This window comes from Arachis hypogaea, chromosome 6 (assembly GCF_003086295.3).
Source record: "Arachis hypogaea cultivar Tifrunner chromosome 6, arahy.Tifrunner.gnm2.J5K5, whole genome shotgun sequence".
NCBI lineage: Eukaryota > Viridiplantae > Streptophyta > Magnoliopsida > Fabales > Fabaceae > Arachis > Arachis hypogaea.
Window position 1 is genome coordinate 16,810,026 of NC_092041.1, and position 24,179 is coordinate 16,834,204.

General features: G+C 37.0%; 3 protein-coding genes across 3 annotated transcripts; 2 read left to right on the plus strand and 1 right to left on the minus strand.

Annotated features, from left to right (window-relative positions):
* Nucleotides 1-1,792: 1,792 nt before the first annotated feature.
* Nucleotides 1,793-9,300, minus strand: LOC140173623 (uncharacterized). Its single transcript, XM_072198118.1, has 3 exons — nt 9,217-9,300; nt 7,146-7,210; nt 1,793-7,067 (listed from the first exon to the last, which is right to left on the minus strand). The coding sequence occupies exons 1-3, from the start codon at nt 9,298-9,300 to the stop codon at nt 1,793-1,795; spliced, it is 5,424 nt and encodes a 1,807-aa protein (XP_072054219.1).
* A 1,157-nt stretch (nt 9,301-10,457) lies between these two features.
* On the plus strand, nt 10,458-18,418 carry LOC112696260 (uncharacterized). Its single transcript, XM_025748921.3, has 17 exons — nt 10,458-10,857; nt 11,887-11,989; nt 12,631-12,700; nt 12,805-12,843; nt 12,942-13,059; nt 13,152-13,209; nt 13,450-13,514; nt 13,697-13,703; nt 13,813-13,873; nt 14,080-14,139; nt 14,256-14,275; nt 14,373-14,438; nt 15,306-15,473; nt 16,321-16,578; nt 17,197-17,409; nt 17,500-17,771; nt 17,959-18,418. Exons 1-17 carry the CDS (start codon nt 10,775-10,777, stop codon nt 18,098-18,100), a joined length of 1,803 nt encoding a protein of 600 aa, XP_025604706.1. The 5' UTR covers nt 10,458-10,774; the 3' UTR covers nt 18,101-18,418.
* Nucleotides 18,419-18,628: 210 nt separating this feature from the next.
* On the plus strand, nt 18,629-24,179 carry LOC112696261 (histone acetyltransferase GCN5). The gene is made up of 13 exons (XM_025748923.3): nt 18,629-19,503; nt 19,870-19,934; nt 20,135-20,215; nt 20,529-20,600; nt 20,896-21,064; nt 21,147-21,190; nt 21,522-21,621; nt 22,050-22,118; nt 22,358-22,412; nt 22,971-23,086; nt 23,507-23,600; nt 23,745-23,886; nt 23,998-24,179. Exons 1-13 carry the CDS (start codon nt 18,907-18,909, stop codon nt 24,059-24,061), a joined length of 1,668 nt encoding a protein of 555 aa, XP_025604708.1. The 5' UTR covers nt 18,629-18,906; the 3' UTR covers nt 24,062-24,179.

Sequence of the window (24,179 nt, forward strand, 5' to 3'; positions counted from 1 at the left end):
TCTCTCTGTTCCAAGCTAAAGGTGTTTGGAAAGGTTTATGGATCAATTTAAACAGTACCCCTGGTTTCTCTATTTTCAAACTGTATAAATCATCTTTCAAGGATTTCAAAGAAATGTTTTTGAAAGTTAAATCTGTAAATGAGGAGTTTCCTTTTTACCTAGACGAAAATTTGGGGGAAAAATTCCCGCTTTACTGGTGTTGCCATCCCCAGCATATTCTGGGTCCTGAATTTATCAATAATCGCAATGAGTGTATAATCTCATTTTTGATTGAGATGGTTGACAAAGGGGGATTAATTTCTGTTTCCGACCTTCTGTCATGGGAGGAAAATAAAGCTGTAGTAGTAGAGTATTTTGGTGAGGATTTTTAGCGGTTATCTTTTACGGCAGTTACTTATATCTTGTTTTAATTTTGTTAACTATTTTCCTTATGCATGTGTACAGCTGGTAACTTTCCTGGAGTGACTGCGTCTAGTTTGAGATCTCGGTTCAAAAGCAAGAATTTTGAAGGATCCTCGTCAAACGTTGAGAAAGCGGATGGTGGGGCGGAGGTGGATCAGCCTCCGAAGAAGAAGAGTATTGTTTTCAAGAAGAGGAAGTCGGATGCTGTTACAGAAAATGAGGGACCGGAAGAGGAAAGATTGCAACTTGATGATTTGCCAAATTTTGTTTCAAGGCAGGAGAAGTTGCATTCTTTTGATGAGGATGAAGAAAGTTCTTCTGTTTGGTGTAAGAAATTTCCTTTTACTGTTGTTGCCGATGAAGTTGTTCAATCTGAGATTGATAAGAATCGTGTGGAAGCGGTTGGGGATGTAGGTGTTGATCAGTACTTGCAGGTGCTGTGTCCTCTATTTTATATAGTTGTTTTTTTTTTGTCTGTGTAATGATGGTGTTTGTTGCTTTCAGGTTTTAGGGTTTCGACTGGCTAGTATTGGCCGTAGTCAAGAGAAGAAACACAGGAAGGGTTTGTCCGAAGCTTCAAAAATTTCTAAGCTGAAGGAGGAATTGGCTTTGAGTGAGTCTAATGCTAAAGACTTAAAGAAGAAATTGACTGACACCGAATCTGAACTTAAAGTTGAGAAAGAATGTCATGAAAGGATTTCTGTGTTATTAAAGGAAAAGGAAAATGACCTTTCAAGTGTGAATGAGCGGCTTACCGATTTGTCTTCGAAGATGAAAAAGCTTGAAGAGAACAAACAAGGTGACATTTTAGATGCCTTTGCTGAAGGCTTCGTGCGAGCTGTTAATCAAGCGAAGTTCCTTTTTCCGGATGGTGACTTTGGCGCCATGGATCCTGCTAAAGTAATTCGAGATGGTAAACTCGTGGATGACGAGGAAGTTTCTGAGAATGACAACCTTGCGGACTGATTTTAGTATTTTGTTGTTTGTTAAAAGTTTTATGTACTTATCTGGATTTGCATTGATGTTTTGATTTTGCGAACTGAAATAGCTTGGTAAAAACTGGTCGGTTAGGCTTTATTATTTTTGCCTAATTAGCTTTTTTGATGCGGCCGATTTTAAGGCTCGGGCGACTGTTATGTTTGCGCATTCGTATGATAATGCGACTTATTGTTTCCATCAGTTATTCCTTTTTAGATAGGAATGTTATATTTGATAAATGGCAAGTAAAAAGTATATATGAAAGAAGATTTGCATTAAAATGAATGATACCTGTACAAGTTTGTTTCAGGTTTAACCAGCCTCATTAAAACCCCCTATGAGCAAAAAACCCCTTTTTGGGGAAAAAATTCTCAAGGTGGGAAAAAGAGTACTGGCGAGATACTTTTGTTATTTAACTGAAATATTGTTTTAAAGAGTTGACGTTCCATGTGCTTGGAATCTGTGTGCCGTCCATTTGCTCTAGCCTATATGCTCCTCGGCCTAGTACCTCGGAAATTCGGTATGGGCCGTCCCAAGTGGCGGCGAGCTTTCCATGAGAAGGGGGTCGCCGAGCTTGTTCAGTTTTCCGAAGTACTAAGTCTCCGTTGTTGAATGTTCTTGGAACCACGTGCCGATCATATCGTCGGCCGACTTGTTGCTGTAGGGCTCTGTGCCGAACTGCTGCTGTTTCTCTAATTTCTTCAATTAGGTCGAGCTCTGCTTGCCTTGACTTGTCATGGTCTTCGGCTAATGTCCGTATAGAGCTTTGGGATATTTCGATTGGAATCATTGCTTCTGATCCATAGACGAGTCTGAACGGAGTTTCCTTAGTTGTTGAATGGATTGTTGTGTTATATGCCCATAAAACCTCAGGGATAAGTTCGGCCCATAGGCCTTTTGCGTTATCAAGCTTTTTCCTTAATGCTTGCAGGACGATCTTGTTTGCCGCTTCTGCCAGGCCGTTGGACTGCGGGTGTTCCACAGAGGAGAAGTGTTGCTTTATTTTTAAATTCTGTAAAAATTCTTTGAAAGTACTGTCAGTAAATTGCCGACCATTATCTGTGACGATATGGCCGGGTATACCAAATCTACAAATTATATGTTTCCATACGAAACTTATCATTTGTGATGAGGTGATTTTTGCAAGCGGCTGAGCCTCAATCCATTTAGAGAAGTAATCTATTGCAACTACCAAAAATTTTACCTGTCTTGGAGCGGTGGGGAAGGGGCCGAGTATATCTATTCCCCATCTGTTGAACGGCCAACTTACCTCTGAGTGGTGGAGATGTTCGGCAGGCATATTAATGATCGGTGAGTGTTTTTGACAATTGTCGCAGGTTCTGACCTTATGTTTACTGTCTTCCCATATTGTCGGCCAATAGAATCCTGCTCGTAGAGCCTTCTGTGCCAGGCTTCGAGCTCCTGAATGTATGCCGCAGATTCCTTCATGGGCTTCTGCTAGGAGAAGATCGGCCTCTGCTCTGTCTAAACATTTCAACAATGGTCGAGAATATCCTCGCCTATACAAAGTGTTATTAATCAATGTGAAAAAAGAGGCTTGCCTTCTGAATTTAGCCTTATTTTCAATGCCCTCTGGAATAGTTCCGTTAAGGAGGTATTGAATATAAGGTTGTTGCCAACCGTCTTTAGTCAGGGTGTTAAGAATCTGTTCTGACTCAATGCTCGGCTTATCTAAGGTTGATTGTAAAAGTGTGGCTGTGTGTGCTTGTGTTGTTGCTAGTTTTGATAGAACATCGGCCCTATGGTTCTGTTCTCTGGGTATGTGAGCTATTTCTATATGAGATAATTTGCTTAATAAACTGTGAACGATTTTTAAATACTGTGAGAGAACTGGATCTTTTGTTTGGAAAGTTTGATTTGTCTGCTGCACAACTAATAAAGAATCACAGTAAACCTTTAGCTCATAAATGTTTAAATCAGTGGCTAACCTGAGCCCAGCTATGAGGGCTTCGTATTCAGCTTGATTATTGCTGGCTTTAAATGAGAACCTGAGAGAGTGTTCGAGGATTATACCATCCGAGCTTTCTAGTAGTATTCCTGCTCCTGCCCCTTTAGGATTTGAGGCTCCATCGACGTATAATGTCCATAACTGACCTCTTTCTTCTGGTGGAGTAGTTGTAAACTCTGCCACAAAATCGGCTAGAGACTGTGACTTAATGGATCCCCTTGGTTGGAATTGTATGTCGAACTCAGAGAGTTCGATTGACCATTTAGTTAGTCGGCCCGCCAGCTCGGGCTTAGAGAGGATTTGCCTAAGCGGATACTCGGTTCGGACGATGACTGTATGACTTTGAAAATATGGTTGGAGGCGTCTTGCCGAGAATACAAGCGCTAGAACGAGCTTCTCAAGCTTTGGATATCTAAGCTCTGCATTCTGTAGTGTCTTGCTTACAAAATATATTGGTTGTTGGTCTTTTCCATCTTCTTTAACAAGGGCTGAACTCATAGTCAACTCGGTGACAGATAAGTAGAGGTATAAGGGTTCGCCGAGCTTTGGTTTCTGCAAAATGGGTAGCTTGGATAGGAAATTTTTCAGGTCCAGGAATGCTTCTTCGCATTTTTCGTCCCAGGAAAAGCTCTTTGTGTTTTTCTTTAGACACTGGAAGAAGTTGAAAGATTTGAAGGCCAAGCATGGTAGGAATCTCGACAATGCTGCTAACCTTCCTGTCAACCTTTGGACATCCTTTGCCGTCTTTGGACTGCACATGTCAAGTATTGCCTGACACTTTTCTGGGTTTGCTTCGATTCCCCGACTTGTTAGAATGAAACCGAGGAACTTTCCCCCTTTTACCCCGAAGGCACACTTTTCCGGGTTTAGCCGCATGTTATACCGCCTGATTTGAGCAAATATTTCTTCGAGGTCTTGAATGTGTGACTGGCCGACCTTGGTCTTGGCGACCATATCGTCGACGTACACCTCGATATTTCTGCCTATTTGTTTGTTGAAAATCCTGTTCATCAATCGTTGGTATGTTGCTCCTGCATTCTTTAAACCAAAAGGCATAACATTATAGCAATAATTTCCGTATTCAGTTATGAAAGCTGTTTTTTCTTGGTCAGATGGATGCATAAGGATTTGATTATAACCCGAAAATGCATCCATAAAACTTAAAGTGTCATATCCACAGGAATTATCTACTAATGTGTCTATGCATGGTAAAGGATAAGCATCTTTTGGGCATGCTTTATTTAAGTCAGTAAAGTCGACGCACATGCGCCATTTACCGTTATTCTTTTTTACCATAACTACGTTGGCAAGCCAGGTGGTGAATCTGATTTCGCGGATGAATCTTGCCTCGAGGAGCTTATTGACCTCAGCCATGGAAGCCGCTCGTTTCTCGGCACCGAGGTTTCTCTTCTTTTGGGAGATTGGTCGAGCGGCCGGACTAACAGCCAGTTTATGTGTTATCACTGATGGACTGATCCCCGGCATGTCCCCTGAAGTCCATGCGAAAAGGTCGGCGTTTGCACGTAGAAAATTTGTTATTTGCATCTTAGCCTCCTCCTTCATTGATGTTCCGATGAATGTGAATTTTGATGGATCGTCGGTTAAGGTGATCTTTTGAAGCTCTTCATTTGGCGTAGGGCGTTCAAGAAAATCGGCCCTTGGGTCTAATTCTGTCAAGATTGGTTGTTCAGATTGAATTGAGTTGATCCGAGCTTCAATGTTTCTTTTGATAGGCTTCAGGCTTATGTTATAGCATTGCCGAGCTTCCTGGAGGTCACCATGTATGGTTGCAATTCTATTATCCTGCGCAGGAAATTTAACACAGAGGTGATATGTTGAAACAATAGCAGCAAATTTGTTCAAAAATGGTCTCCCTAAAATAACGTTATAAGGGCTGAAACAGTCTACGACTAGGTACTGGATGTCCTGTGTTTTGGATAATGGTTGTTCACCCAGTGTGGTTTGTAACCATACCGAGCCCAGGACAGGGACTCGCTCTCCTGAGAATCCGACGAGATCTCCTGAATATGGCTGCAAAATGTTAGTGCTCAGTTTCATTTTTTGAAATGTTGCAAAGAAAAGTACATCGGCGCTACTCCCTGGATCGAGCAATGTTTTCCGAACAATGAGATCGCCTAATTGGATAGAGACGACTACAGGGTCGTCGTAGTTGGTGTGTCTGGAGTTGAAGTCTGTAGGGCGAAATGTCAGCTCTGGAACATCCGGAATTAGTTCCGAGTTTTGATCAGCGCCTTCTACCATTAACATAGCTCGGTACGCTCGCTTTCTGGCCGAACTTGAACTTCCACCACTGGCATAACCTCCGGAAATACAGTTTATGACCCCTCGTGGTTGAGCTGGGGCCTTATCTTTTTCTTTTGATGATTGGCCTGCCGAGGGTTGTTCGGAACGGGACGCTGTTCTTTTTTCCATATGACCTGTGATAAATTTATCGAGATGGCCTTGGCGAGCTAATCTTTCGAGGAGATCTTTGGCAATGACACACTCATCGGTTGTGTGTCCATGCTTCTGGTGAAAGGTGCAGTACTTTGACTTGTCAATGTTTTTGGGCTCGGGGTAATGTCCTGCCTTGCGGGGCGGTTTAATCAGTTTAGAATTCAGAATCTCTTTAATGATGTCGTCCCTCTTGGTGTTAAACTGAGTGTATGATTCGTATCGGGGGACCGGTTTGAAACCCTTCTTGGTATCCCGAGCTTTTTCGTCGTCTTTAAAGATGGGCTTCTCTGACTTACGTGCCTGGCAAAGTTCTTCGATATCTATCTGCCCCTTGGCTTTTTCGCGGAACTCTGCTAAAGTCTTCGGTTTAGATACCGCAATAGTTTCTTGGAATTTTCCTGGTCGGAGGCCGCTTTTAATGGCGTGAAGATGCACTTCGGGATGGAGATCCGGAATACTCATGGCAACCTTGGTGAATCGAGTTATATAATCCTTTAAGCTCTCCTGCGGGCCTTGCTTGATGGTTGTTAAATAGTCTGAGTCGTGGAGGTATATGGCCGAGGCTGCAAAATGATCCTCGAATTGTTTGGCTAGCTCCTGAAAGCGTGAGATGGAATCTGCAGGCAAAGAACAAAACCAGTCAAGTGCAGGACCATCTAGAAAAGAAGGAAAACATCGGCATAAAATAGGATCGGAGGCACCGTTGACGATCATGATTGATTGGAATTTTTTAACATGCTGTTTAGGGTCTCCTAGCCCGTCGTATGGAGTTAATGTGGTCGGCAGGGTGAACTGTCTTGGTAGCTGGAAATTCATTATCTCGGCCGTGAATGGTCCTACAGAGTTGTCGGGGTTTTCCCCTTCATCTTCGGGGTCTTCATTCTGTGGCTCTTCGTCATCTCCATGCTGTGGGGTGTCAGAGACGTGGGTTGGTAATGATCGCCGCTCGTCATTCCCGTGTTCGCGGTTATCATTATTATGCTCCAAGCGAGCTCGTTCCAATTGTGCGATTTGATTTTGCATACGCTGGTTTTCCTCCGCCATTCGCTGATTTGCTTGTTGAAGCTCAGTCACCATCCTCAGAAGTTCGGATGGGGTAGGGGGAGGAACATCAGCCATATGGAAATCAGAAGGCCCTCCTTCTAGCGCCAAATGTTCTGACCTGTTAATGCCGGATGTAACCTCGTCCTCCGGAATAGGTCGGACGAACTTCTTGTAGCCAAGCACAAAATGCGGTGATTGGAACCGAGGTGGTGGGTACCTGCAAAGGCACTCCGACGCTCAAGTCAGTAAGAGGGTTTTTCAAGTATACGCTTATTCTCAGATCGAAATGGCTTACCTTTTTGGCTTCTGTTTTCTGCTTCTTATATGGTCGGCGGCAAATGGCCGTTTTCCAGATAACGTCTGATCATTAATTCGTATATCCGGTGTTATGAGAATGAGGTAAATGCCGACTTAATTATAGCGATTAGCTATGATTATGAATATACGTTACCGAGCTATAATGATTAGGAATATGCGTTACTGAGCTATAACTCGTAACCGACTTTTTAGCCGTTCATACCAATAACTATGTATAAATTTTATGATTGAGATTAATAGTTAAAATTATTTAAGCACCTAAAACAATAAAAGACTTTGAAATGCTCTTGAATGATCCAAGCTCTTGAGTGCATTCACTCAGCTACTATACTATAGTGATGTATTTTCAATTTTCACACCCCATAGGCATAGAGTATATCGCGGTGAAAGGCTTTTGTATATGTACTTTCTCTATTTCTTTTTGGTCTATCACGTGAAAATTATATCACAGTGAACTTCAGAACCAGTGACTTATATTTTCTTTTTCTTTTTTTTTTTTCATTTTTGGTATAGACACGGACACAGTGATAATAATTTAACAAAATTATGCTGTTTTTCTTTTGGTCAAAACAAAATTGATGTTTAAGTTATGAGATTCAGGCTGATCCAAAAACATAAAATTGGCAATGAGACATGTTGGGCTAATCCCTGTTGTTGGGCCCAGACCAAAAACAGAAGGACATTGTTCATTGTACTAAGCTCTTTCAAGACCAAAAAACACATTCGCATCCAAAAAAAAAAGACCAAAAACATTGTACGGAGCTCTTTTGTTTTTTTATTCTATAAACTTTAAATAAAGGGTTAACTACAAAAAAATGTCTCGAATTATTCAACCGCTAACAAAAATGCATCTAAATTTTATTATCGATAAAAATGTCTTTAAATAATTTAAAAATACAACAAAAATATCTAACAGTAAATATGTATTTTTAAAAAATACCTTAGAGATTAAATTTTGATGCAATTTTTTTCAAGCATGAGCAGAAAAATGAGATATTATTATTCTTAAAATTTGGTAATTTTTTGCTGAATATATATATTTTTTGTGAGTTTTTAAAAGTATTATTGGTTGTTAACAAAAAAATTACAAAAAATTATATACTTAACAAAAAATCACCAAATTTTAAGGATAATAATATCTCATTTTTCTAATTATGCTTACAAAAAATCGCATCAAAATTCAATATCTAATGTATTTTTTGAGAAATACATATTTAATGTTAGATAATCTTACAAAAAAAACTAACATTAAATATGTATTTCTCAAAAAATATATTAGAAATTGAATTTTGATGCTATTTTTTACAAACATGATTAGAAAAATGAGATATTATTATTCTTAAAATTTGGTAATTTTTTGTTAAGTATATATATTTTTTGTGATTTTTTAAAAGTATTATTGGTTGTTAACAAAAAAATTATAAAAAATAATATACTTAACGAAAAATCACCAAATTTTAAGAATAATAATATCTCAATTTTATAATTATTCTTGAAGAAAATTGCATCAAAATTCAATCTCTAAGGTATTTTTTAAAAATATATATTTACTGTTGGGTATTTTTGTTGTGTTTTTAAATTATTTAAAGATATTTTTGTTGATAGTAAAATTCGGGTGTATTTTTGTCAGCGTTTAAATAATTCGGAGACGTTTTTGGTGGTTTACCCTTAAATAAAATTCTGATCCGTAATAAATTCGTCATTGATCTGTCCGCCAAAACTAGGAGATACTGTAAAAAAAAAGGAAAAACAACCATTTGTACCCATGAACTTTACGAACACGGACAAAAGTACCCATTAAAGAAGGAAACTAATGTTGTATCTATCAAAGATGGATTCTGTACGACAAAAGTACCCGAATCCTAAATTTATGTTAACTTTTTAATAAAATTCCAGAATTACCTCCACTATTATCTTCAACCCTTCATTTCTTCTTTTCCAAATCTCAAACACCTCCATTGTCTAAAAACCCTAATCTCAATCCCTAAAAACCCCAAATTACCATTTTCCTAACCCTAACCTCAATACCCCTTTCAGCAAATTTCAACCATCTCTTTATTCTTTTCATCAATTTTACCATCTCTTTCACCAACACCATCATTACCGCCACCATTACCAACCGTCAGCCTCATCTTCCTACTTCCTCCTTTTCCACTATCACACAATAAACAAAAACAACTTCACTCTAACTTTTAATTTTACTTATCATCATCACTTTTCCAATCTCAAATCCTATCAACACTCTATTACCACCATTACCATCACCACCATTCCTCCATCACTTACAATGTCAGAAGGAGAAGCACCTTTGGATGCTAAAAATTGAAACTTTGGCAAGATCGCTTTGGTGGGGTCGCATGTGAGTAACATAAGAATCTTGCACATGATGGTGGTGATTTGGGAGAGTGAGAAAGTTCAATTTCGTTAATTATATAATAAATTTGTAATTTGTACTGTTGTAAATATAATACCTTTTTCCGTGGAGTCCATGAACTTGAAGTGGATATAGGAGGAGTTGAATCGCACCACAGGATCTTGCGCTGGATTTCGGTTCAGTTTCACTTTTGGAGCTTCTCTATCTAGCGTTGCATGGGAACGAATGGATTGCCTGGTTGTCTTGTTGTTGTCTTTGTCATCATCAGCGTGAAAAAAAGGCGGCAGTGGTGGTTAGTAGAGTAGTAGAGAATAGAAGGTGGTTAAAGTAGTGGCATTGGAGGTGTTTGAAATTTTGGAAAGAAGAGAGGAGGGGTTGAAGATAAAGGATGTGGGTAATTCTGAAATTTTATTAAAAAGTCAACATAAATTTAAGATTTGGATACTTTTGTCGTACGAAATCCATATTTGATGGATACAACGTTAGTTTCCTTTTTTATTGGGTACTTTTGTCCGCGTTCATAAAGTTTATGGGTATAAATGGTTGTTTTTCCCAAAAAAAAAAGTAGCTGCCGGTATCAATTTTTTTTCTTTTTTACTTTGCCTTTATAAAATATATGATTTTCCTATTCTATGTCTATTGCCTAATATTGGAGATTTTAAATTTGAGATAAGTGATTAATTAGGAAAAAAATAGGTTGTGAAATCACTAATAGAGTAATAGTTATATAAAAGTTCATTTAAGGACAATAACAAGTTCAATTATAAATCTAAGTACTAAAATAAATGTCAAGATTAAAGTGGATACAAACAAAAAATACAAAGAATTCAAAACTTATTTACTCACAAAGGTTGATTTGTATATACTATAAACCATAAACATTATTTAAAACAAGAAGAAATAGTGTGACCAATTGAGGCACAATGAACAGGACACGGTTGGCTCCTAAGTCGGAGCATAGTTATAGCAGTGGTCGGTCATGAGAAGACACGACATGACTAAGATCAAAATCCAAAGAGCGAGTCTGAGTCTTCTTCAAATTACCACTTCCTCCTTTCAGATCCCACTTCCCTATTCTTGCCGTTACCTTCAAGTTTCAACGCCACCCCTTTCAATTTTCAACCCCATCCCAATGTTTCTCTCTCTCCTCATTCTTCCTTCTTCCACCACATTTGCCGCATAACAAACCCCAAGCTACTCTCTTTCTCCCATTTTCATCTCTCTACTCCTTCATGGACACCCTTCTCTCATCTCTTCTATTCTTTCTCTCCCTCTTTTCAATTGGGTCCTCGCAGATTCAGAATTTTCAACAGGCGTAAGTCTTTCTTTCTCTCTAACTTTCTAATGGCATGTTTAGTTTCGAGATCTGGTGGCTATTGCCTCTTGAAAAGATACAAAAAGCTTTGATCTTTATGCTTCTTGTTTTGCAAAAGCTCAACTTTGTGATGCTTTGGATCCTATCAATGCGTTTTATTCCCTGATTTCGTTATTGGGTGATGTTGGCATTCACCTTCATTTCGTCTATGCTAACTGGTCTGAACCATGCTTCTATAATACATATCTACTTAGGTGGTTGTACTTGGACATAGTTTGAGCCAATATATCAGACTTAGTTGCTGCAGTTGGGAGTGAATGTGACTTCTAATGCATTGGTTTCAGCAATGACCGTGGGTGAAAATTTCTAAAGAATTATTTTACATAATTTCTTTTTAGTTTTTCGTTACTTCTGGATTATTGATTGTGCTGTTTAGGTTGTTTAGACATTCAAATCTTGTTACTTATAGATTTTTCTTATATGGATTGAAATTTTTTTCTCTGTCAATTGGGAAGTTTCATTTTGGTATGTCGAGAAAAAGATAAGTTGTGAATTTTTTGGACACAAGAAGCTTGTTTTTGCGAGCAATACACATAGGGTTAGTTATTATTCTTGAACTCTTGATGACACTATCCTGAATAGTTCAAAATTGGCAATATGAATAAATAGGGAGACACTATAGACTTATGGCCACAAGAATGATAGAAATGTCAAAGCCATACTTTATCTTGGTCATATGTATACTTAGTATGGAATTGTCTTTACCTTGAGAGTGGTGCCAAAATGTATCTTTTATTTGTTTGAAGGCTGAGCTTATGTAATCAACTCATTTTGGGACTAAGATGCTTTTATTGCCATAACAACAAACAACCCTGTTCCTTTTCTCCTGTTGTATTCATTGTTGTTTTGTTCTCCTTCTAGTGGCTATTGTATGACTGAGTTTCTTCTGTTTGTTATGAAGAACATTTCACCTTAATAATCTCCTGATGTTGTAAGCTACCCTTATTCTTACCCAATATTTGTGTACAGGTTTCCCATTGTGGAGCCTGATCCTGGTCATACAAAACTTAGACTTTCAAGAGAAGGTTTGGAGGCTATTGAGAGAATAACAAACCCCATTGCATCAGTGGCAGTAAGCTTGTGTTTGTTAAATGAACTAGTGAAGGTTTTCGTGTTGTTTGGGTTGATAATGATATGGATTGGTTTTAGGCGTAGTGATTGGCTAATATCATGTTGATTATCATTTTCCATGCTGACCAATCATCTTTCCCTGACTTTATTTCTGATTGATATTCGAGAAATTGCTAGTTACAAGGTTCAAAAACATATTTTGAATAAATTTGTCTTCTGTAAATATTGTCATGTGATGTGTTTTCAGGATTTGGAACATATAAGTCCACCAATACAAAGTATTCTGTTCTACCCCTAAGGACAAGACAGGAAAACCTCATAAAAGAGAGGAGTTGGATTTTTTGAAAATTTGGGACTTAAAAAAAAACCAGAGTTGATTGCTCTTTTTGTTTTTCCTATAATTTTGCATCTGGATTTGCTTTCTCAAATGTTGTCATTTTCTTCACTTTCCCTTTAAAAGGATTTCTGGATAGTTTCGACTTTCGAAGTTGGAGATAAGTGTTTGTCTAAGTTCAGGAACAAAGTCTTATTATTTGGAAATTGGTACTTCGTTCATGATCTAATGAAGGAAGCTTGCACATTACTGTATAAGTGGTGTTAGTTCCCTGTGGGTTTTATATTAGTTTATGGTTGTTTTGTCAGGTGATTGGACCATATCGCTCTGGAAAATCTTTCTTGCTTAATCAACTTCTTTCTCTTTCTTGTTATGAAGGTGCATCTTTTATTGCTGCTAGAATTTTATTCCTCATTATTTACATTTTAGGAATTCGACAGCTTCTAAGAATGTAATATTAACTGTTTTGATTGTTTTGTTAGGTTTTGGTGTTGGGCACATGCGTGATACCAAGACAAAAGGTGAATGGGGATTGATATTTTTTCACATGGTTATCCTTAATTGGATTTAGATACGATCTTTCTCAAATATTTATTCTCTTTTGGCCCATGCTATACAGGAATATGGATTTGGGGAACCCCAATAGAGTTGGATATTGATGGAGTAAAAACTTCCGTATTTTACCTTGATACAGAAGGATTTGAAAGTGTTGGAAAATCAAATGTATATGATGATCGGTAACTCCTGTTTGATCATAAGCACTGCAATTTATGTTGGTAGTCGTATGTTATTTTTTCAGTTGGCCTTTTCTTATGTCTTCCTTTTGCAGGATATTTGCTCTGGCAACTGTCATGAGTTCCGTGCTTATCTATAATCTGCCTGAGACGGTTAGTTATCATTCTCCCCTCCCTGTCAGTGAAAATTGAAAGTTAATATTATTGCTTTTAGAAAATGGCAATATCCTTTTAAAGCAACTTGATTGCATGTGCTTGTTTAATGGTATCAACTTTCTATTACTAGCTATAGGCTGAACAAACTTGATGCCTTCAACCACTAATGTTTCATTTTGTTTGTTTGTTCATTTTTCCTGATACCTTGCTAAAATGTTTTCATTTTTATGCATTAAGATACGCGAAGCTGACATTTCTCGGCTCTCTTTTGCGGTTGAGCTTGCTGAAGAATTTTATGGGAGGTTAGCAACCTAATGCCCTTTTCTTCTCTACTATATCATTTGGATTATCAATTTCTCTCTTGCTATCCTTTTTAATACTGCTTTATGGCCTTTTCCTGTGACTATTGCAGTTACTAACTTGTTTTTCTTTTTATTTGAAATTTCAACATATTATAATCGGCAATGTCCATGTGTTGGAACAGAGTGAAGGTGCTCCAATTACATTATTACTCTCCCCATTTTGCGACGTCACTTTCGTTTATGAACTTTCTCGTTGCTATTTTTTTTAATTTTTTTTAAATGGTTTATTGTTTTGTAGGGCCAAGATGTTGCATTTGAACCTGCGAAGCTCTTGTGGCTTATACAACGTGATTTTTTGCGTAAGTTAAATACTAGCTATGTTCGTACCTACAACTTGTCCGCTCCCTTTCCTATCCTGAGGTCTGCTCTTTTGTTTAGTCTACTGCCTATGATCAGAATAAAATTGTTTTTGGTCACTGAGGATTCTAGGCACTGCTGCTCTGCAACTACCTTTGTCCATCATGCACTCTCAATCCTATACTAATATTTTCCTTACTTAATGCAGAAGGGAAGTCAGTGCAACAAATGGTGGAAGAAGCTCTTCGAAGAGTCCCCAATGTCAATGGTTAGTACTATTGGTTGTACCTGTGACTAAAATTAACTTTATTCACTGTATAACTTTTACATTTTCTTAAGGAGGATTTTCTGATGGTTAGCTATTTGCTTGTTATTAAATTGCAGGGGACAAAAATATTGATATGGTATCTTTCTCATCTGGCCTTGAATTTCAATGTATCAAATATCATGAGATGTTACTAATCTGGAACTGAATGTTTAAACAAAAATTCACATCATCAGGTCAATCAGATACGGGACTCATTGGCTATAATGGGTGACAATAGTACTGCCTTTAGCTTACCACAAGTATGTATCTTGGCTTACTTTTTAAATACTTGTTTTTTAATACCATATGAACCTTTTTATTATATGGATTTCTATCCTGAATTAAATTATGTGGAATTTTGGGTGTATGGAGCTGTGTTATTTCGGAAATCATGTCAAAATGTAACTACTGTCTTGATTTCTGCGTTTTTAGATGAGTTTTAATGATGTCAATGTGACAATGTATGTAGCAAAGCCTATTCTTAGAGTCATATGAATACAATGGAAGAGAGAAATACTTCTCGTGTTATACAAATTGCTATGTTGTCTGATTTCATGATTCTTCTTTTCAAGCTGGATTTCATGATATTGCCATACTGGATGGACCATTTCTTCACAACAGAAGCCTTTTATCTTCTTCTGGAGGAAGAAATATTGAACTTTTCAGTTCCGTTGTCAAACTTTGGGATTTTGAGGGAACCCTCATCCTTTTTATGCTGCACCTGACCTGTATTAGTTATTATAACTAATCTATCACAAATTAAAATTGGCCAGTGTTAGTAATAGGTACATGCCCATTTTTCTTCTCCATTGTTTCACATTATGTCACCTTCTGTTATTTGTATCTTTGGTTATTTGGCATCCATCTTGATTTCATGAAGAATGTGATCGAGTCTTTGGACTACTTTGTCTTATGCAAGAACTACAGTTTTAATGAATTCAATCTTTATTTCAAGCAAGAGTTATCTGTGTTTGTTTTTCTTACATCTCTAATCGACCTGCCTGTCACCTATGTATGCAATATGCATTACTTGATGAAAACTTTTGCTATGTTAAAATGTAATTGATGTTTGTCGTAAACACTGCATTGGTTGGCGTTGCTGATTATCTAAATTGGACTTTAAACAGCCGCATCTCCAGCGGACAAAGCTCTGTGATATGAAGGATGGGGACCTTGAACCATTATATGTAAAAAGAAGGGAGCAACTCAAAGAGCTTGTTGCTAGCATAATCCGTCCAAAGATTGTTCAAGGAAAATCTCTAAATGGGAAAGAGTTTGTTTCCTTCCTGGAGCAGGTACTCGGTTGCCTACATGAATGATTCATTGTACTTATATGCAAGCTATTCAGTCATATATTGTCCTGTTTTCCGTATATCTGGTTAAAGTTTCTTGAGAGATTAAAAATATCTTTTGAAAAAATATTGGAACTTTCTATGAAGTTCTACTTTTTGAGATTAATCAGGCAGCATGTATTGATTAGAAAAACACAAGTAGAACCAAATGAGTTTATGCTCTTCAAAGTTACTATAAATGGAAAGTAGGGAAAATGTTATTACTTCATTTCTTAGTAATTCTTTGATCTTGAAGTTTAGTTAAAGTGCATATTATTTTACTGTTTTGCCAAAACTAGTAAATATTTAGGTAAAGCAGTTTTCTCTCCTGTAATAAATTTGGTACCTCTATCTGCTTAAACTTTTGGATTAAAGTAGTTTCATGACATATAGTACAAGAATTTCTATGACCAAAAGGTTTCAAGTTTAATCTTTGTTGACTCCCAACATAATGAATTCAACATAAGGCAAATAAAAATAGAGAAAAAAGGGCTATACAAAAATTCATGCAAACCAAAAGAGGTTCTTGCGTGAGGGAGCGTGTAAGATATATCCATTCATATACTTCTTCTACAGTTTCTACCTATAAGCTTAAGCTTTTAAGATAAGTGGTTTCATGATACATACTTTCTATTTTGTCCTTCTGCCTTTTCTCCCTTCTTCTGTAACAAATATTCTTATATCATCTCTAATATAGTCAGAATGAGGGTAATAATGACACAACTATAATAACATAATAACTTATTGAATTTTGTGAATTTGTTATGTCTATCTCCATTAAACTGCAATGATTTTTGAGTTTCAAATTTAGATACTTGAAGCCTTGAACAAAGGAGAGATCCCATCGACTGGTTCTCTTGTGGAGATTTTCAACAAGGATATTCTTGAAAGATGTCTTAAATTATACAGTGAAAGGATGGGAAAATTGCAACTACCTCTTCCAGAGGGATCTCTGCAACAGTCCCATGATAACTCCAGAGGTGAAGCCATGCGATCCTTTGATCAGCAACATTTTGGTCGTCACCATGCTAAGAAATCAGTGACACAACTGGATGAAGAAATACAGAAGGTATTTCTTGAATATTTATAGTATATTTGAAAAATGAAATTGGCTTATTGGAATTTTTTTAGATAAAAGAATAATTTTCTGAACAAGAGAAGAGAATGGAGGACAAGAGATCCTCATGTAAAAGGAAACCAATGAAAGAAGACATTAAAGAGCAAAACTTTCCAATTTCTTGTCCTGTTCGAGGGTGAAATTCCCTCTAAAAATGTCACGTGCTTTGAATAAAAATAGTATGACTTAACTAGCAGGTAAAAATCGTAGCCAAAGATAGTAGAACTATTCCTCTTTTAAGGTTTTTGTTTTGAGGCATTCTGGTTCAAAAGTCAGTAAGTAGCAAGAATGAAAAGCGTCTATTATGTTGGATTTATGTCTACAAAGCTTCAAACTTAAAGCATCAATACTTTTGCAACTTCTTTTGTTATCTTATGAAAAAGTTTTGCCAAGCTGGTAGGTTTCTCTTTACTGCAGTGACTGTTAAAAAAAAAACGAAGGAGATTCCCTTGATTTGTTAATAAATGGTTATTTGCTCTCTTTATCTAGTTTCATCTTGGATTTTAATCTGATAATTTCAAGCACATATTTACTCTGAACAATTAATACTTATGAAGGACAATTCTGCAGGTATATAGGAATGTCATTTTAAAAAATGAATACCAATCTTCAAAGCTATGCGAGGCATTGTACACCAATTGCGAGGACATGATGGATCAGCTTCAGGTTCTCAGACTACCTTCCATGGCAAAGTTTAATGCGGGATTGCAGAAATGCAATCATAGTTTTGAGCACGAGTGTGTCGGACCGTCGAAAACAAACTACGAGCAGCGCATGATGAAGGTCTGTTATCATAATTGCATTTTTCTGTCAACTTGTATTCTACCATATCATGGGGCATAATCTTTATAATTTCTTTTTCAATTTTTGCAGATGTTGGGGAAATCTAAGTCTCAATTTATAAAGGATTATAACCAAAGGCTTTTTAATTGGTTGGTGGCCTTCTCCCTCGTCATGGTCGTGATTGGCCGCTTTATTGTAAAGTTCATTTTGATCGAAATGGGAGCATGGTTACTTTTTATATTTCTCGAGACCTACACAAGGATGTTTTGGTCAGCAGAGTCACTGTACTATAATCCAGTTTGGCATTTTATAGTTGCAACATGGGAAACTCTTGTTTATAGCCCAGTTCTTGATCTTGACAGGTAATTCAACTGTTTTGCATATTGATGCATCTGATATAAGTTGAAAGCTTTTAATGTTGCTGGTTTTGACATATAATAAGAACCAATAGACTTAAGGCTCAGTTCTGTTTTATTCTTTTTCTCATTCAAGATTTCTTAATATAAAGTATTGACCGATGATGCATGATCATTTTGTTGATTGAAACAGATGGGCTATTCCCCTTGGTGTAATTGTGTCCTTATTCGTTCTTTATTGGCGTTGTTATGGGAAAAGGAAACATGGATCACGGTGGATACTACCTTTATATAGCAACAACAAGAACGGCCGGAGTCGACCAAGATCAGATTAGAAGCTATGGTAATTGCAGTTGCAGCCGAGCTTCGAGAATTCGGTATGCTTCTCGTTGCGAGCTTTTCTCTTTTTGAAACATGGAGCCCGCACACGATGAGAAGTTCTTTTGCAAAGTGTAAAGTAAAAAAAGATGATCCCAGGTTGATTGATCTCTGCAGCAGCTTCTGTAATGGCACGTTCAAAAGAGTTGTTATTTGCTGCAACAGCATGTTAATTATTTATTTCAGATTATAGTAGAGTAAATTGGATTTGTGGCACCAATCATGTATTAAACTGTAAAATTAAAGCAAGAGAGGAAATACAAGTTGATTCTTTATTCTTTTTGTTGGTGACTGGTGAGATATATGACTGAAGAAATTACCTTCCTGGTATCCATGAATTTTTGCATAGTTGATTGAACTTACCAATTATGGATATTCCCATTTTAAAAAATATATGCATTTACTTGAACATCGAATTTTAAGTCGAAGTGAAATGTGCAAGAAAACAACTACTAAACCCTCAGTATTAAGAAAAACTAGATATTAAAATAAGAGAGGATAAGATTAGATTAAATTAAGATATAAACATGCCTGACATTGATGGAAGACTAGTTACTAGTACGACGATTATAACTATCTCGGACAAAAACCTACGGTGTTCTCCTCCTCGTCGTTAATCTCTCTCCGACCACCTGGAAAAAGGAAAAGAAAAAAAAAACCGCGAAACACAGGGAGCTCTCGTTCCCCTAAATTCAAAACCCTAAAACTTCGATCTCAATCAATTTTCGCAATTGATCGCCAAAAGAGAAAACACAAAAAGGGAATGGACACCCACTCCTCTCACGGCGCTGGGCCCCTCCGTTCCCGGAGCTCGCAGTCCCCTTCTCCCTCTCACTCGGCCTCCGCCTCCGCCACCTCTTCCATCCACAAGCGCAAGCTCGCGTCTGAAGACCACGCGCCACCCTTTCCCCCTTCCTCCTTCTCCGCCGAGACCCGCGACGGCGCTCTCACTTCCAACGACGACCTCGAGAGCATCTCCGCCCGCGGCGCAGACTCGGATTCCGACGCTGACGACTCCGAGGACGCAGTCGTCGACGACGACGAGGACGACTACGACAATGACTCCTCCATGCGCAACTTCACCGCCGCCAGGCTTGACGGAAGCGCTGGTGCCGGTGGAGCCTCCGCACCGCGCAACACCAAGCTCAAGACCGAAAACTCAGTCACCGTGAAGATTGAGAGCTCCGACGGTGTCAACAAGGACGCTGGCGTAGCTGGAAATTCCGCCGCCGTGGGCACAGTTGCCACCGCCGGATCCGTCCCAGGTATCGTGGTGAAGGAAGATGTTAGCAAGATATTTACGGATAATTTGCAGACCAGTGGAGCTTACAGTGCGAGAGAAGAGAGTCTGAAGAAAGAGGTAAAGCAAATTCAACTTGTTAAAGAAATTCATACAAAAGAGAAACACAGTTTGACATTGATTATGTATATTGTGTTTGAATTTCAGAATTGTTCTTGAAATTCATACAATATTTAAATAGTGCATTGTTAGGAATGGTTACTGAAAGTGAATAGTACTAGTATGAACTGCTTTGCTTCAAGGTAATATGAGAGTTTTACATTTTCTTATTATTTGTTCTCGTTTTCTTCTGCCCTTATATATATATATATATATATATATTTTTTTTTTTACTCTTCCTTCCCTGCTATGAAGTGACATAGATGAATCGTTACACACTAACTTGAGGTTAGTGGTTGTGTGATATAATCATTTGAAATCTTTCAGGAGGAAGCGGGAAGGCTCAAATTTGTGTGCTACTCAAATGACGGTGTTGATGAGCATATGGTTTGGTACTGCTTCTAAGACATTTTTCTGCGTTGTTCTTATATGTTAGTATATGGTAGCTTACTGTTTACCACTTATAACTTATGCATTACCATAGCAACTATCTGATGAGTTTCAATTCAGAGTTTTTTATCCCCTTTCTCTAATGAGCAAAGTAATGGTTAATGATGCTGAGTTTGGCCCTTGCTTTTGTTATGTTCTTTAGGTTAATAGGATTGAAGAATATATTTGCTAGGCAACTTCCCAATATGCCAAAGGAGTACATTGTCCGACTTGTTATGGATAGGTAATGCCAATCAGTAATTTTTGGTACCTTCAATACTTACTTTCTCACGGGGAGCTTACATCAGCCTTCTTGTGTTTGTGTTTGTTCGGAGTTTTGTGAAAAATTACTTGTTTGCGCCTCTGCAACCCAAACAATAATGAACAAGGACATGAAGAGCATGAATCCTACATCTAATTGTATCTGAGATTTCTCTTTGCACAGAAGTTCTTATAAATAAATCTCCCTAGGCTATTAAAAAAAAAAAAAACTCCCCATGTTATCTTTGAATGTCTCTCTTTATGTTGTTTACAATCTGTTTATGTTGGGTTTGCAGGAGCCATAAGTCTGTAATGGTTATAAGGCGGAATCATGTTGTTGGAGGCATTACATATCGGCCATATGTAAGGTAATCATTTTCTCGATATCTTTTATTCATTATTTATTATTTTCCCCCTATTTCATATTCTAGCTTTCTATTATTTTATTTTGTAGGTCTCAGAAATTTTCAATATTTGCTTCATTATTTTGTTATTGTTATTTTTGTTTTATCACGCTGAAAAATGAAGGTTTACAAAACCTATGATCAAAGGTTACATATGCCATCTAGTATGTTTTTTACATTGGATTGGTTGATGTATTAAATAGATATTTTAAAATACTTCTTCATTGCCTTTTTTTTAAATATGCTCTATGGATGACAGCCAGAAGTTTGGTGAGATAGCCTTTTGTGCAATTACAGCTGATGAGCAAGTAAAAGGTTATGGTACTAGATTGATGAATCACTTAAAACAGCATGCACGTGATGTAGATGGGCTGACACATTTTTTAACTTATGCTGACAACAATGCTGTTGGATACTTTATCAAACAGGTCTGGTTATCCACATTTAAGATCTGCATCGTCGGTATCTGTTGCTTCTTATGTACGGATGTTTGTTTGTGCATGTTTTCAGGGATTTACGAAGGAGATTCACTTGGAGAAAGATAGATGGCAAGGGTATGGTTATGCTCAATCTTAATTCTTTTGTCCTAAATCTATGAGCAGCTCTTACCACTAGTCCCTCAATTTCATTTTTTAGGAAAATGAAAAAGAAAAAAGGTATTTTCCGGAAGAATGAGAAACTGTATTTATATAATGTTACATATGTGTTTGGTTGTTAGGAGTGTTGGACTACAAAGCTCCAATTATGGAGACTTGAAATGACTTTTAATTCTGATTTTTTTAAAACCTCATTGAATAGTATTTTCATATTTCATTACTTATTTAATTTGTTGTATTCTTGTATACTATCTATGAGAATTCTCAACAGTAATTAATGTGATTTCAGGTATATAAAAGACTATGATGGAGGAATTCTCATGGAATGCAAGATTGATCCAAAGCTCCCTTATATCGATCTATCAACAATGATTCGTCGTCAACGACAGGTAGTTTTTAATTTTTTGAAGGAACTTATTATATAAGGTGTTCTACTTTGTTAATTGCATTCCTAACAGACTTCATACACAGTAAAAAGTGGTTTTAAACTTTGACAAGGGATATTTTATCTAATTGTCATGTTCTCTTAATTCACAAAGTGAGGTAAGGGTGGATCCACCCTTACCTGTTCACTTTATATACAAGCTCCATTTAGAGGAGCATAAAATGAGGCCTCAATTGTGCAAACACTAGATTTTTTACTCCGACCCTTACTTAGTGACCATGCATGCTGTGTTTCTGTCAATTATTTTTTCTTTTATCATCTTTGTATCTATCTAATGAGTAACTTCTGGAGGAGTTGGTTATTTTTAATTATTTTTCATTCATTTTTAACATTTTAGTCTTCCTCAGCTCATGATATGTTCTAAAATGGCAGGCTATTGATGAAAAGATCAGAGAGTTGTCAAATTGTCACATTGTTTATGCTGGCATTGATTTTCAGAAGGTATAAGACACTATCAATTTTCCATGTACCCTCATTCTTTTATGGTGTTCTAAGTTTTCTCCAGTTGTAAATTCTGTTAACGGGAGAGTATTATCAGTTCAATCATGATTGCATTTTGACGTAATTTATGCATGCATTGCTATTCATTGTGCCTGTATACCAAGGAATTGGGCAGATAATCATTTTTCCTATGTACCCTCATTCTTTTTTGCAACTATTCTGACCAACACAACATGCAGAAAGAAGCTGGAATTCCTAAAAAAATTGTCAAAGTTGAGGACATCCCTGGATTGAGTAAGTGCTTAATTTCAATATATATATACTGTTGTGGACTTGTGGTATATCCTATCTTCAAAGGCAGGATGGTGTAGGGTTAACTTTTCTTCATATAATGAGATGTCCACCTCTATGTTGACTGCTAAAGGCACTGAACTATTTTACTTTGTTTCTTTGTCTCGTGTTAGCCAGTGGTCAAAATGTTAGTTATAGGTTCAACTTATCAAGTTTCCTAATTAAGGAAAGGAAAGAAACTCTCTTCCGTGGCCTGGGAATTAAAAGTTAAAGGAGGTTATTTCCGTCTGTTTACTTAAGCAACGTATACCCTGTTATCCCAAAAGTCAATGAGGAAGAATGGAAACAGTTCCCTTTCATTTCTTGTTTTCCCCCATCTTAAATCATCAAACAAACTTTTCATTCTTCCTTGCTCATCTTTGCCTCCCATCTAAGCTGAGCATATTGTGAAAATTTGACCAGGATGTTGTTATGACTTATGAGTGAAATACTTTATTTTCGCATGATTTGTCTTTAATTTTCTGATTGATATTTATGGTCAATTCTTGAATGCAATAACAGGAGAGGCTGGTTGGACCCCTGATCAGTGGGGTCATTCAAGATTCAGACTAAGCAACGCTACAGACAATGCTACAAATATGAAGCATTTGACAGCGTATATGCGTTCCCTTCTGAAGGCAAGCTGCTTGGATATCCTTCAGATTTGATTTTAGTTTTCATTCATTTTCATTTCGATTTCAGTATGAACTGAAAATGCAGCAGATATTTCCTAAATGGTTTCATACATGATATCATAGTTTCTACCACCAAAAGGTCTATAGTTTGATTCTTATTACCTAAAAGAAATTAGTTCAGCATAAGGCAAACTAAAAAGAAGGAAGGCCTATGCAAAATCACACTTTAGTCTAAAAGAGGCTCTTGCTTGAGAGGTTTGTTAGAGATATGATTATTTGTGTGTTTCTGTCTATCAGTTTAAACTTTTGGAATAAGTGATTTCATAACATTGGCTATAATGACATGTGAAGGCAATGCATGATAGTAGAAATAGTACATTGATGAGAATCCAATTCTTGTATAACCTGATTTCTTTGGTACAGTCAATGCATGATCATACTGATGCTTGGCCATTCAAGGAACCAGTTGATGCACGAGATGTTCCTGATTATTATGACATAATTAAAGATCCAATAGGTAAGAAGGATCTGTATATTTCATGTTAAATTCGTCTAGAATCAAGATTACTGCTTAAATTAATTTAGTTAGAGAACTCATAGCAATCTGCCATTCTGAAAAGTCTTGTTGTCTTACTATGTTGGCAATGTAATGTGAGTGCAGATCTGAAGACAATGACTAAGAGGGTGGAATCAGAACAATATTATGTGACATTTGAGATGTTTGTTGCTGATGTGAAGAGAATGTTTCAGAATGCACGCACATATAACTCTCCTGAAACCATATATTACAAATGTGCTACAAGGCATGCTACTTTAACCACCACCTATTGCTGTGTTTTTCACCTAAGAAATGTGTGATTTTACTTTCTTTTTTCTTTTTTAGCCTTAGATTAACAGGTAGATTTCTTATGCAGGTTAGAATTACATTTTCAGAGTAAAGTGACATCTGGTGTCCAATCTGGTACCAAAATTCAGTAGGGATGCAGTATGCACATACAAAAATTGGATAAAATCATATCCCTTATTCTATGATGTAATCATGTTTATTAAGAGTAATTCTCCATATCCAAGCAATTTTACATTTAAGTTCATCCAA